This window comes from Brachyistius frenatus, unplaced genomic scaffold, assembly GCF_029030835.1.
Source record: "Brachyistius frenatus isolate BFR_SWC_R1_liver_20210118 unplaced genomic scaffold, ASM2903083v1 Contig_50, whole genome shotgun sequence".
NCBI lineage: Eukaryota > Metazoa > Chordata > Actinopteri > Embiotocidae > Brachyistius > Brachyistius frenatus.
Window position 1 is genome coordinate 707,400 of NW_027210649.1, and position 14,668 is coordinate 722,067.

Below are 14,668 nucleotides of genomic sequence, written 5' to 3' on the forward strand. Positions count from 1 at the left end.
CACCCGTCCCTCCCACTGTCTGTGTTGCTTTTAGGTACCCATTTGTGCATATAACAGACTTCTACCTCCGACTGCCAGACAGCAACATCAATACTGTACCTTTCGGTTTAAACCCTGGGTTAGAGCCATACCGATCACTTTCAAATTAAAATATGGTTGATTTGAAGCTCAGGAAAGATACACTTAATAAAAATGAGAACATTAATCACAGAAAACACTTCCCCTTGTGGTAGCACGTAACCCTAAACAATGATGGGAAAGACGTGTCCAAATATGAACATAATTCACATTACACAATCCTAATATTTTGCCCAGAACAATAAAAAACAAGCACTCCTGAAGGACTGTCCTGTCTCTTGTCTGTTTTGTGTCCTTTTGTGTTTTTGATCGTGGGTCCTTCTGTCAGGCTTTTATCATTTTTAGTTTATATAAGGTGCATATCCCCGAAAGACATTTATAGTGCTACAAACGAACTATTATTTTCATCATCGATGATTAGTTGTTTTGATTAATCAATTAATCGTACGGCTTAAAACATACTTTAAAAAAAAAAATCCCAGTAGTTGACATGTCTTTTCCAGCTTTTATCCGACCAACGGTCCCAAATACAAACATTTTCGGTTTAAAACATTACAAAACAAGAAAAAGCAGGAAATCCTCACATATCGATTAACAAGAGAATTTTTTTTTTACATTTTTTGTTTTTTTTTGACATCTTGAAAGATAGCTAATAGTTGGTGACTCATTTCTAGTCGATTTACCAACAGCTTAATCGGCTCATTCTGTCAATTTCACAAATTTGCTTTTCATCTAATTATCTTAAACGCGTCAAATTACGGTGCCTTCAGGGCCCTTGCGGAGTTGGACAATTGCCAGTTTGTTTGTTTTTTTTTCAATTAGTGTTCAGTGGTCAGTGGTATATATGTTGTGTATTGAAGCTTGAAAAGGTTTTTTTTTAAAAACAGAATATTGTGGGAGAAAGGAAAGAAAGACCCCTCTGACTGAAATGTCCCCCAGGAAGGACAACACCGGAACCTCGGTGCCGCCCTTGAACGCACCACTTATTTGCTCCGGAAATGCTTTTCCTGGCTTGTTGTTATTGTTGTGAACGAAGCGAGCATGGACTCCTGCGCAGGGAAACATTTCAGCCGGTGGGTAAACTCTCTACATCTACATTTCAGATATTATTCCCAGACTACGTGACCCCGCAGTCGTCCGTATTGCGGATGTTTTGGGCGCAGAAACTGAAGAGTTGGTGCAGCTCAGTAAACTGTGAACGTCTTGTTTGGTCTGTGATTGCTGCTAACGTTAGCCACACGAAGCTAACCGCTATCAGCTGCTGAGCACCAGCTGACAAAAATAATTAGACACAGCTGAGTGGGGTGACACTATTTTGGCTTTTTTTTTTTTTAAACATTTTGTTTTTTTTTACTGCATTTTAGTAATGAATACTGCAGCATTGTGTCTGTGGGGCTGTTAGCACCGTCGATAGCTTCCCGAGCTGCTGCTAACCCATCAAACTTCAAGACGTGGGCCAAACACACACACACACACACGTGTGTTTGTGTGTTTGTGTTTGTTATTATTATTTACAAAAGCTTCCGTTCTTCTGCAGGTTGATTTAGCGGCACTCATGATGAACTTTGACGGTCTCGACGCTGGGATGGCTGAATACTCAGCCGGCATCCACGGGACCCTGGACGCCGGGTTGGAGCCCTCCATGGACCCGCACCTCAACCCGAATTTGCTGCAGGGCGTGGAGCTGGACCCGGAGGGGCTGGCCGTGACCGTCCCCGAGGCCGTGCACCTGATGGAGGGCATGTTCTCCGAGCTGCACAGCGTCGTCTCAGAAGTTGGCGTCCCAGTCACTGCAACGCATTTTGATCTCCAGGAGGAGATGCTGTGGATGGGGAACCACAGGGTGAGAGCCCGGATTATTATGGATTATAGTTTCTTGTCACCTGCGGGTTTGTTATAGTTAAAAATATTAAAACAATTATATATATATTTTTTTTAAAGTTTGTCATCTGTCCTTGTCTGTGAATTATTCCCTTCAGGGCCATGTAACCTCATTCTTTGGACCAACGATGGGACGTCATTCTTCTTTCCAAGCGAACGCCACAGACGACATTCGACAAATTCAGAGTTTGGAAACGGGCGTGTTGTTCCTTTCCAAGTGCAACCTCAAATGCTCCACTCGAGGTGGCCTTGTCATGTTTGATTATCCGTAAGTGTCTCAAAATATTATTATTATTATTATATAAACTTTTGCAGCACTTTTTTTTATACATGAAATGCAGCTCGAAGTGCTGCACAGGTAAGAGTAAGAACAAAAACATGAAATAAGATTATACGTTCACTAAAACAAGTTACAGGTGAAGTTCTTGTTAAAAATCCTGGCTGCTCAATTTTGTCCGAGCTGCAGCCAATCAGTGTCTTACAAAATGACCAAAGTCATCTTTTTTGCATTTGTCTGTGTGACGTAGGGTCTTTCTCAAGCTGTATTTCGTAGGTGATAAAAGGCGATTTATTTCTAACATTGTTTATGTGTGAATTACAATATAAGAATTAACACGCATGTTTTTATTATTTATTTCTGGTTCATTGACATTAGATGCCCTGCATCTGTGAAATGATTTACTGTCTTATTGAATTAGATGATAAAACCTTATGACTGTGTGTTGCCTTCCAGGATGGAGGAAGGAGCTGATATGCACAGTCTCCTCATGACTGACAACAACATGCTACTCATGGGCGGATTACAAAACTATGCAGTTGAAGTTGACTTAAATACTGTTCAAGAAACTCAAAAAGTAAGACACTGCATGCATTTCTGATCTCTATGCATGCGCAACAGGGCCACACAGGACCTAGTCTGTATCATTCATGTAGTTATACATGAATAATGTATTCAAAAGCAAGAAGCTGACTGTTTGCTGTCTTGCGTACTTGACAGTTCACTGTTGAGGTTCCTGGCGTGGCAATAATGCGTCAGACCAGTCGGTTCTTCTTCTGCGGGCACACTTCTGGCAAGGTAAGGAGGACTCGATAACGTCACCTTAGAAACTGTGCTTGTCCTGGGTTACACAACTCTCATGTTCACTCTCTGTTAAAAAACAAATAATCAGATAACCCTTCGGGACCTGCGTTCCTTCAAGACGGAACACGAGTTCGATGCTTTCTCCGGCAGCCTGTCGGACTTCGACGTTCACGGAAACCTCCTGGCTGCGTGCGGGTTCTCCAGCCGAGGAATGAACGGGTTGGCGTGCGACCGTTTCCTCATGGTGTACGACCTCCGCATGATGCGAGCTGTCACTCCGCTGCAGGTGCACGTGGATCCCCTCTTCCTGCGCTTCATTCCTACCTACACGTCACGCCTGGCCATCATCTCGCAGACAGGTATCAACGGGGGAATTTACTGTCGGTTGTTTTCAGGTTATTGAGTTAGTTGGTTTGCAGGCGTAGATTCATTTTTCTTGGATAGAACCAGGCTCAGAGGTGGGCGACCTTCTGCCTCGACTGTTTGCGTTGAGGGGAGAGCGGAGAGAGAAAAGAACAGCGTAGAGATACAACAAACAATAAACACTGGGTGTGTCAGTGGGGCCAGTAACTGCAGACAAAACACCGGATAAAGACAGTGAGACGATATGGTGGCATATAAATGGATAAAGTGGACAGAGAGAGATGGGGAGGAGCTCAGTGCATCATGGGAAGTCACCCAGCAGCCTCGGCCTATAGTAGCAGAACTAAGGGATGCCTCAAGGTCACCTGACTCAGGACTGACTGTAAGCTTTAAAGAAAAGGAAAGTTTTAAGCTGAATCTCAGAATTTAAGAACCATTTCTGTCCTCATGTATTTGTGTGAAAGTGTTTCCTAAACACGGTCCCATGTTGCTTTGTTCCTGTTTCCTTCCCCAGGTCAGTGTCAGTTCTGTGAGCCCACCGGTCTTGCCAACGTGGCGGACATTTTTCACGTCAACACGGTGGGCCAGTTGCTCATGAGTTTCGACGTGTCGTCCAGCAAACAAGCCCTGGCCTTCGGGGATTCGGGGGGGTGCGTTCACCTGTGGTCGGACGCCCCGGAGGTCTCGTTCAACGACTACTCCCGGGAGACGGAGTTCGCCCTGCCCTGCCTCGTGGACACGCTGCCTCAGCTGGACTGGAACCACGACCTGCTGCCGCTCTCGCTCATCCCCATGCCGCTGACGAGCACCGAGCCGCTGTGGTCGGACTGGGCCTCCGCGCTGGCTACACCCAGCCCCAGGTAACACCGGCACAGCCGTTCTATGTTTTTATAGAGCTGATCGTTTTGAGGCAGCTCCACGTACACCATGCTGCTGCTGGAAATACTCACGAGTGCATCAAAGGATGAAAGTAGCTCTCGGCAAATACATTATTTCTAAAACAAATAATTGCAATTCATTTTTTTTTTTGTTCAATTCACTTTAACAAATTGCCTCCTCCAAGTTATTGGGCTTTCCTTTTTTTTTTTCTTTAACTCAATCCATGATGTTAAGGTCAATAGATGCTCAATTAAATGCAGTCGCTTGAATATTAAAAGATAAGCACCTCTCATGTGGCATCAGACCAGAGCAGAAGAACGGTGACGTCATTAAGATGTCAAACCTCAAATTGTGGAAAACAATGCAGAAACGTGACATTTCTGTTCGTTACATACAGATGTTTTTATTCATTTGTATGGAAATGAGTGTCGTCAGCTGAGATATGCTGATTATGTAATATTTGGACAGGCCTTGTTCCCAGCTGTTAAGCAATTATTTATCCTTTGTTGAAAATGAAACTATATATTTATGACGTGTTTAGATTTACATATTCAGCAGAAACTCGTGGGCTCGGGACTGAGTAACACGGACAAGATAGGGAAGTTGGGAAGAATTGATAAACAGATGACCGCATTGTTGGTTTGATCTTTTAATCCGTCACGAAATAGCAGAAATACAGAATCTGACCGGCCGTATCTTTTTAATTGCCGGTGTGACTCTTTGTCAAGAAAACGAAACAGCGAAGTGTTCTTGCAGGAGAAATGGAGAAGTATGATCTCACCTTCACTCGACAAAAACAAACTGGAACTTGTTAATTTCTGTTCTTCCGTTGGCATTGTTGGCAAACATATCCGTGAAAGTGATGTCAGGGTTTTATTGTACTAATACATGACACAGTTAGAGCGAGCAGACTGAGGCACATTATATTTCACATCATTAATTAATTAATATCAGATATGGCTTGAAATGAGTTTTTAATGTTTGTTTGTTTTCTTTTCCGATTTGATTAAAGTACTTTTATTTTATTATGCCTCAGTCGGCAGTAATTTCTATCAGAAGTGCTATATAAATTGATTGAGTTATTGATTGACAAATTTGAACGTGGACTTTTTTTGGTCATTGTGGAGAATGAGGTTTGTAATGCTGCTGTATTTTGTTGCATTGAGATATTTATTTATTTTACCGTCTCTGATAAAAAAAAAAATTGAGAATCTATCAGAAACACCTCTCAGTATGAGGGAGCATTGCTGCTGGATGTATACTGGAAGCAACGTGTACATCAGAGGTGCCCGAATTCTTTCCTATTAAGGTCCAAAAATCAATCTGGACGGCCACGGGCCAAAAATGCACGTTTTTTTTGTGTCAAATTACCTATTTATTGAAAATATGATGTATTTTGCAGAAAATGTTAATTATAAATCTTTAAAAAAAAAAAAATCGGAACAATTCAAACATGACTCTTGTCAAAATAATTTTATTACTGTGCAGAAATTATTGTCAGTGTGCCAGTGCCTCGACTTTCATCTTGACCGGCAACTCAAAGTGACGAAGGACACGCTGACGGCACATGATTATAAGCAGATATCATTCTTCATAGATAAGACGTAAGCCGATCTAATTTAATTGGAAAGCTCAACAGCACTGTGCTGTATATTGTCCAAAAACTCATATTATGTTTCAGCTGCATAAAATTTACAGTTGATAATCATTTCAGTCATTACAGAAGCCAAAACGTAAAAGGTGCCGGGCACACTTGGCCCGCTGGACCCGAACTGAGCTCTAATGGACACAACGTCTTCCTTTTTGTTTTTCCAACCTGCTACTATTTAATGAAGGTTTGCATCTTAAATCCTGTTTCTCTCCCAACAGGCGAGCTCCTCCCGTGGACCCAGAGATCCTGCGCACGATGAAAACCGTTGGCTTCATTGGTTACGCAGCAAATCCTCGTACCCGCCCTCGAAATCAGGCACGTTGAAAGCATAAAATTACGCTCCTTTAAAAAAAAGGCCTTTTTCCCAACATTTTGGAAAGGCTCTGAAGGCACCAAACAGTTAAAAACGGGCACAATTCTACATCTCAAAACGTTATTAATGTGTTAATGTGTCATTTTACAGATTTAGAAACATGTCATGTTTATGCGTGAATTTGAACCATCTAATATTTGTTTTGTGTGCTGCTTTCAGGTTCCCTATAAAATTAAAGACGTGGAGCTTGATTATGATAATTACAACCAGGTCCCAGAATCACCGATTGGACGTGATGAAGAGCCGCATCTCTACATGGTCCCCAAAAAGTACAGAAAGGTTGGACTCTATATTTCCTGCTGGTTTTCACATAGAAGGACGATTGATTATTATTTCACGATGATCTGTTGCTCTGCAATAGTACGTTTTGTTCACTTAGATATGTAATGAAGATGTCTTTAATCACATCAGGTCACAATTAAATACTCTAAACTTGGACTGGAGGACTTCGACTTCAAACATTACAACAGAACCTTGTTCGCTGGCCTGGAGCCTCACATTCCCAATGCCTACTGCAACTGCATGATCCAGGTATGAAACTCCAGTTTCAGAGGGCTCTTTGTGAAATTAATTTGAACTCATAAGTTATTCTCCTGTTTTTATGTTGCCACGTCAGGTGTTGTATTTCCTGGAGCCGATCCGGTGTTTAGTGCAGAATCATTTGTGCCAGAAGGAGTTTTGTTTGGCCTGCGAGCTCGGATTCCTCTTCCACATGCTGGACCTGTCACGAGGAGATCCGTGTCAGGTAGCTTATTGTTTCTCTGAGTAACAGCAGGTTGATCCCTCGGGCAACGCAGAGGAGTTTAAATCTCATCCATATTGTGTTTTATCTGCACATTATCTGCCATGAATGTTTCCCAATGCCCCTTCTCCTCTCTCTCCAGGCCAGTAACTTCCTCCGAGCGTTTCGCACCATCCCTGAAGCCTCGGCGCTCGGCTTGATCCTCGCGGACTCGGACGAGCAGACGGGGAAGGCCCGACTCGGTCGCCTCATCCAAAGCTGGAACCGCTTCATCCTCACCCAGCTGCACCAGGAGACGCAGGAGCAGGAGGGTCCGCAGGCGTACAGGGGGGCCAGCAGCAGGTCGGCGCAGCCGCCGCAGACGCATCGCTGCACGCAGCTCTGCCAGATAAAAGTGACGTTCAATGAAACCGCGGTTTTCGTGTGTTCGTTGCAGCTCTCTGGGCTCCTCCAGCGAGTCTGCCATCGGAAAGCTGTTTGGTTGCGAGGTTGAGAACAGCAGTCTGTGTCGCTGCGGCAAGGAAACGGTGCGCTCCTCCCTCACGCTGCTCTTCACCATGCATTACCCTGAGCACAACTCTCAAGGTGAGTCTCGGGTGACTTTTCACACTGACGGGTCTTAATGTAAGGCGAGCGGATCAGGAGCGGGGAAATCTTTTTTTTTTTTTTTTTTTTTTTTTTGACGAACTGTCCGTTTCCCTTCTTTGATTGTCCAGAAAAAACAATGAAGGAGCATGACTTCGCCGAGATCCTGAAGAGAAGCATCTGTCTGGAGCAGAGCACTCAGGCGTGGTGTGAGAACTGTGAGAAGTACCAGCCCACAGTGAGTCACCGCCTCTGGTCAGACGAGCGGGCAACACGTTTGCAGTCCGTCGCGGTATTCATGTTTTTTGTTTTAACACTGTAGGTGCAGACGCGCAACATTCGATGTCTGCCGGACGTTCTGGTCATAAACTGCGAGGTGAACAGCGCTAAGGAGGCTGAATTCTGGAAGGTTCAGGCTGAGGTGAGTTTTATTTCCGTCTTGGCAAGTTTCAAATACAGTTTAATTCGTGACTCGCCTGTTTTTCAATTATAGGAATAACGTGTTTGTATTTTTCTGGTTGTTTTCACAGTATGCTTTCAGTAAGGCCGTGCAGAAGGAGGCGAATGAGCCTCCAAAGCCGAAAGAGCCTCCACCGATGCCCACCGAGTGGTGCTTAGAGTAAGATCCCTTTTAATAGCAAATGATAAACATTGCATTGTTGATTGTTTTCATAATAGATTTTGATCTGATAAAAACTTCGATATATCTTTAGTTTTTCTTCTGTTTCCTCACTGAATTATCAGAAACTGTAAAAGGTATCTCTCATAATTTAATCCCAATCTTCCGATTCCATTTGCTGTCTGAACAATGTAACGGAGAAGAGCAGCAAATCTCCACATTTATGATGCTGCAACGATCATATGTTTTGATATTTCGCTTGAAAAGTGATTTTAAGAAGTTTGAATATTTAATTCGACAGCCAGTTGATTTTCTGTGTTTCGACTAATAACTTCAGCTCTTCGCTGTTTGATTCAATTGAATGTGTCTGAACGCCACTTGTAACTTTACTGTGATTTTTGTCTTTGTGCAGTGGGGAGGAGATATGCAACATGGAGGGCTTCACCTTTGACCCCCAGGTGGAGGATCTGCGACATGTCTGGATCCCTCTCGCTCTCAAGATGTCCATCAGTAAAAGTCAGGGCCTGGAGATCAGCAGCTGGCCTGAGGGAGAGGAGGTGAGGGAAGAAGAGTTTCAGCTGTGACTCGTCATGATGTTAAGATTTACGTACAAACAGCCAGACATTTTTTTTTTCTGTCTCCGTCCAGCTGAGTACCGCCGAGGAGGCGGACGGCGCTTCCCTCTACGACTTGGTGGTCACGGTGCCTCACGTCCTGGACGCTCGCACGGGCGGAAACCTGATAGCGCACATCAAAGTGGGAGAGACGTACCATCAAAGGAAAGAGGTGAGGGGAAGCTCAGATTCGAACTCCGACAGACTTCTGTAAGGTCAAAAGTTCAGACAAAGTGCGGCTCGCGTTTGAATGATTCTGTACCGTTTGTGTGTTTCAGGGAGTCACACACCAGCAGTGGTACCTCTTCAATGATTTCTTAATTGAACCCATCGACAAGGTGAATGTTTTACCACTTATTTATATCATTCTAATTAAATGCCATGGTTGCCCTCATGTAAAAGTGTTGTCATTTTCTTTTGTTTGCCGAAGACCGAAGCTGCGCAGTTCGATGTGAGCTGGAAAGTGCCGGCCATCCTGTACTACGCCAAGAGGAACTACCACACCAAATACGACCTCCGCAGTACGTTTTCAGGCACTTCGGAGCAGGAGGTTTTAGTCGCAGGTTCACATCCAGCTCATTCGTATTTTGCCGTTTTCAGTTAAAAACCCCATCGACGCCAGCGTGCTGCTGACGGAGGCCTCGCTGGCTCGCAAGCAGAGGAAGAGTCACGCCACCTTCATCCCCCTCATGGTCAGCGAGATGCCGCAGGCCGGTGACCTGGTCGGGCTGGACGCCGAGTTTGTCACACTGAACCAGGTGAGTCGGCGTTGACATTTTAACCCTCGTGTTGTCCTCGGGTCAAAATGACCCGCAGCTGTGTTCAACCAAGTTCTATTTTATTTCTATATTTTTGGGGATTTTTTTTTTTGGTTTAAAGAAACCCTCACAGCATCCTTGTCACCAATGATCCCCCAAAAAATATGAAAATATAGAAATAAAATAGAACTTGGTTGAATACAGCTGCGGATCATTTTGACCCGAGGATAACACGAGGGTTAACTGATAATGTCACTACGTCATTATTCAGAGTCTTTTGAATTGAAAATTAGGTATGAAAGGACAAATACCGCTTTAGTAACTGACTTTTTAACAAGATTATTAGATTTTACTCACTTTGGCAAGTTTGGCAGATAATAAATGACATAATGAATCTTTTATTCAGGTGTTTTCCTGCAGCTTCCTTGTGTTAAATGTTTATAAAAGCTTCTCGATAGGCAAATGACTTTAGTCATTGACAAATTGAGTCACGAAGGGAATCATGTTGTGACTTCCTTCATGATAGAATTTTAAATTTACTTACCTGAATGAGGAAACACTGAGATATATATATATATATATATATAAAAAAATAAATTAAAAAAACCATAAATATGCTAAAAACTAAAAAGTAGTCTAAACTAAACTAAATCTAAATGATGGGTGTTTTCCGCTCAGAAGAAATCTGCAATCAACCAATATTTTAATATTTTGTACAGCGTGAGGATGTTTTTGTATCGATGCTTTTGGTTATTATTCTAAAGTGCTCTCGTGGTGTTGATGCTTCTTCGAATGAATTTGAAGCCCTGAATGTGTTGGTCTGCAGGAGGAGGCCGAGCTGCGTAGCGACGGCACAAAGTCCACCATCAAGCCCAGTCAGATGTCTGTGGCCAGGATCACCTGTGTGAGGGGTCAGGGGCCCAACGAGGGGGTTCCTTTCATCGACGACTACATCTCCACGCAGGAGCAGGTGAGAAAAAAACAAAACAAAGGAAATATTTGACCTAAAATCGGATCTCGTGTGTTACCAACACTCGTGTCTGCTGTTTCTTCCAGGTTGTCGACTATCTGACACAATATTCTGGCATCAAACCCGGAGACCTGGATGCCAAAATTTCTTCGAAGCACCTGACCACTCTGAAGTCCACCTACCTGAAGCTGCGCTTCCTCATCGACACGGGAGTTCGCTTCGTTGGTCACGGCTTACAGAAGGACTTCCGCGTCATTAATTTATTGGTACTTTGTTGCTCAACAACTGCATGTTTGTCATGTACAATTTAAAGGACTGTAAACGGAGTTCAGATGACAGCGGTTATTTCTTTGCTGTTTTTAAGGTTCTGAAAGATCAAGTCATCGACACCGTCTACCTTTTCCATTTGCCCCGCAAAAGGATGATTTCGCTGAGGTTTCTCGCTTGGTACTTTCTGGGTAAGTCACGATTAAAAAGGTAGAACTCGCTCTTAAAGAAACAAACTAAAGAAGAAGCACAGGCAGAGGTTTGCTGTCAATTACCAATTAGATCATCTGACATTTTGACCTCTTCCATCGAGTTAAAAGCGTTGAGGTCTGCTTGTTCACAGGTCTTCATGCACACAGTGATTGCTGTGATGAAATATAATCATCAGGTTTTTATTTCAACAAATCAAATCACAAAGTCCATTAAAAAATTATACTCAATCTTATACACGAAACAATTTGACTCTTTTTCAAACTGTGTTTCTTACAACCTCTGAAATAAAATTTTTTTAAAAAACAGTTTCAAATACATCTCGAGTGTCAGCAGCTCAGTAAACATTTACTGATCATTTTAGTTTTTAGGTGTCTGCTGTGTTTTCAGGCATAGGTCAAGGACAACTTTCATTTCCTTATTACACTGAATCAGCAAATAAATGAAAAAGCTGATTTAAATTTTTTTTTTTTTTAAAGTACATCTATAATGTCATCTATCATCAAACACCATCTGGAAGTACACCTGCACCATTAATAATTTAGACAACTGTTTATTTTTTATTTTTGACCGGACGCGTCGGTGTCCATTTCCTAATAACTGCAGTGTAAACTGAAACCAAACGGTGAAAGTACTGCTGAATCCCGATGACTAGTCATTCCTGATTGTCCTCCTCTTTGTGCTCACAGACCTCAACATCCAGGGGGAAACCCACGACAGCATAGAGGACGCTCGCACCGCGCTGCAGCTGTACAGGAAATACCTGGAGCTGAGTCACGGAGGCGGGAACGACGAAGTGAGGAAGGTCCTGAAGGGACTCTACGAAAAAGGCCGCCAGCTGGACTGGAAAGTCCCGGATTCGGACACAGGAGATGGTCAAGGTAGCCCGAAAAGTACGACACAAATGAATGAGATGCAGGCTGAATGTAAAAGCAATATAAACGTGTAATATGATGAAGAGTTTAGACGGGAAGGCTTCATCTGAAACGGTGCGAGTGGACTGATGCACTCTCCCTCCTCCAGCAGGTGCTGCTGCGTTTCCCTCTGTGATGGGGCTTTGAGCCGAACCCTGACCTACATTCCCACCGACCTCCGCTCACTCAGTCAGTGTCGCATTTTATACTTATTTGCATTTCTATTTGCATTGTGTACAGTGTTAATGGAGGTCTGTATAGTCCATGTTTCATGGCTGGATCAGTTTTAATCGTGGGACAATATAAACCTTTCATTTGGAAAAAAAAAGAAAAAAAAGAAATGAGAATTTGTTTTGTACGATTTTTTTTGAGCCTTTTTCAAAAAAACAAAAAACAACAAAAAAAAATACAGCAGGTATTTTGGTGCATGTAAATAAATAAACCTTATCATGAGCGTTGTGAGATGCGTGTTGTTTGATCCCAATCGCTCGTGAGTTTTACTCCGGGAAAGTGTCCGCAGACATCCGGCTCGTTCATAATACTGCAAAAGCAAAGTCTTTCATCAGCGGGTCACAGGCTCCGTTAACATTGTGGTAACTTCCTCAGCTATAATTAACAGATATTTCAATTAAACAGAGAAAACAAAGAAAACAAGGCAGGACATTTATCAAATTTAACACACATTTGAAGGTCAAGTGAGCAATTTCTAATTATTTAGCTTGTGACCTCTTGTCACAAAAAAATAGAACCAAACTGAAACCGTGATGTTTCAGATGTTTTGTTGCCGTTGACAGCTTCACTAAAGATATTTTTCCCTTTTAAACGTCTCGGCTGCATGCAATACGTGCAATATTTCACAAAACAGCAATGATTAGAGAAACGTCTGAAAAATGAAAATGTGCAGCACAATTTTTCTTTTTTCCCTAAATTACAGCCCCTCATATTTATTTTGTGACCTTTGGGAGGGACCTGACCCCTATGTTGGGAACCACTAGTGTAAATTACTGTATATACCAAGTAGTTTAAAGTTGCTTCAACCTGCCTCGGCAGTGAAATGCTGCGCATTCATTGGTGCATCTATATCAATATTGATATCGGCACCGCAGGCATTTGAACTGTTACTGTTAATATTTAGGTACTTTTACTTTAAGTCCTTCCTTCACATCCTTCAACTTGTAACAGAACTTATTCTTAAAATCGTGATTTAGAGAGGGGAGTGGAGGGAGGGGGGGGGGGTTGTTAACAATTAGTATGAAAATCTTTTAAGTATGATGGCGCCCTCTGCTGGAGGTTTCTAGGTTAAGGCAAATTTCACATTTTCTCTTTGGTGTTAAAATAGTTCTGATTTATCATCAAACCGCTTTCAGTTATGAGTTTTATTTACAAAAAAACCCCCCAAAAAACCATCCAAACACTGTATTCACGTTTTCAGACATTTACTATCACGTTTGAAATGATATAGGAACGGTATCTCGTTGCACAACGGAGCAATCAAATGCAGGAAATACGCTGATGAATGACCCCCGGAGCTGTTCACCTTATTATCATAGGACCACTTACTCGGTTACGTGTGGAGCAATAAAACCTCGTTATTCCTTTTGCTTCAGCTCCCGCCGATGGATGTGAATTTAACTACAGACAGAACCAAAACACACACAGTCGGTATTGCAAACTGTTTTATTTGTAGTAAATGAAAAGTGTGCCATTCAGTGAGAGGGAGAAAAGAGAGGGCCGGGAAGTCGGGGACGGTCAATGTCTTTGGTCCATACTCTGGTGGAGGGGATGTCGATGGATCGGTGGGAGACAAGAAAAGGCACTTGAGTTTACAGTTGTCTCAGAAAAGTCTGGAGGAGGAGGACACGAGGTCTACCGGAAGAATGAATGAACTACACGTTTTAAACCTTCATTATGCCTAATATGAATATCACATACAAAATGCCCCGTGTGAGCACAAAATTATATAGCTACATATATGTATATACAGTAAGGAATCGTAAATAAATTGGGGTGGAAAGAAGAAGAAGAAAGAAGAAAAAAAAAAGGTAAAGTGTTGGGTTTATCCCCTTTGGATTTCTTTACAGGAAAAAAAAACAAAACTAAAAAAAAAAGGCCGCGACTTCAAAACAGGACGACATTATTTCTTTGGCGATCAACTAAAATTCCTACATTTTGGAATGTAAAACAACAACAACAACAACAAAAAAAAGACGTAAGTAAAGGGAGACGAGGAAGCAATGTGCTGGAATAAAAGCTGAATTGTTTATCCGTCGATAAGCAGCGGAGGACTGGCTAAAGAAACGTTCGGTACAAATTCAGTCTTTGCGATACTGCGACCGACCAAAACGTCTCGGCGGACACTCGGTGAAGTAAACCGAGTCGAAGCGTCATCGAACGCCAGCTGCTCGTTCCCTGTACGAACAGCTGGTGAGCTTTAAGCAGGCCTGGCACGCTGTAACAACATCAGCCCAACGGCCAAAAGTGGAAGAGTAACAAGTCACCGTTGCGCGAGTCGGCGCTGGACTACTCATTGGGTCGAAGCTGTTGCCGGGCAACCAGCAGAGATTTATTTATTTATTTATTATTATTTTTTTTTTGAAGGAACAGTTTGTGGGCGTTAATAAACAGGATGAATGTTTTTACACTTTGGTTTTTGTATACAGTAAACATAGGAGATATGATGTAA

At 42.6% G+C, this 14,668-nt stretch overlaps 1 protein-coding gene across 4 annotated transcripts; it reads left to right on the forward strand.

Moving 5' to 3' along the window:
- Positions 1-1,085: 1,085 nt before the first annotated feature.
- pan2 (poly(A) specific ribonuclease subunit PAN2) lies at positions 1,086-12,326 on the forward strand. 4 transcript variants are annotated; one of them, XM_069704218.1, is made up of 26 exons: positions 1,086-1,151; positions 1,616-1,921; positions 2,058-2,227; positions 2,693-2,813; positions 2,957-3,034; positions 3,129-3,399; positions 3,918-4,263; positions 6,152-6,248; positions 6,466-6,585; positions 6,718-6,837; positions 6,923-7,051; positions 7,191-7,390; positions 7,485-7,633; positions 7,765-7,871; positions 7,956-8,054; positions 8,164-8,252; positions 8,665-8,809; positions 8,901-9,038; positions 9,145-9,204; positions 9,297-9,387; positions 9,467-9,624; positions 10,451-10,594; positions 10,681-10,860; positions 10,959-11,052; positions 11,761-11,964; positions 12,095-12,326. In XM_069704218.1, the coding sequence occupies exons 2-26, from the start codon at positions 1,634-1,636 to the stop codon at positions 12,130-12,132; spliced, it is 3,636 nt and encodes a 1,211-aa protein (XP_069560319.1). In that variant the 5' UTR covers positions 1,086-1,151; positions 1,616-1,633; the 3' UTR covers positions 12,133-12,326. The 4 variants fall into 4 exon arrangements, with proteins under 4 accessions (XP_069560319.1, XP_069560321.1, XP_069560322.1 ...); XM_069704220.1 differs by having other exon boundaries at positions 12,098-12,326; XM_069704221.1 differs by having other exon boundaries at positions 11,761-11,952.
- The last annotated feature ends 2,342 nt before the right edge of the window (positions 12,327-14,668 follow it).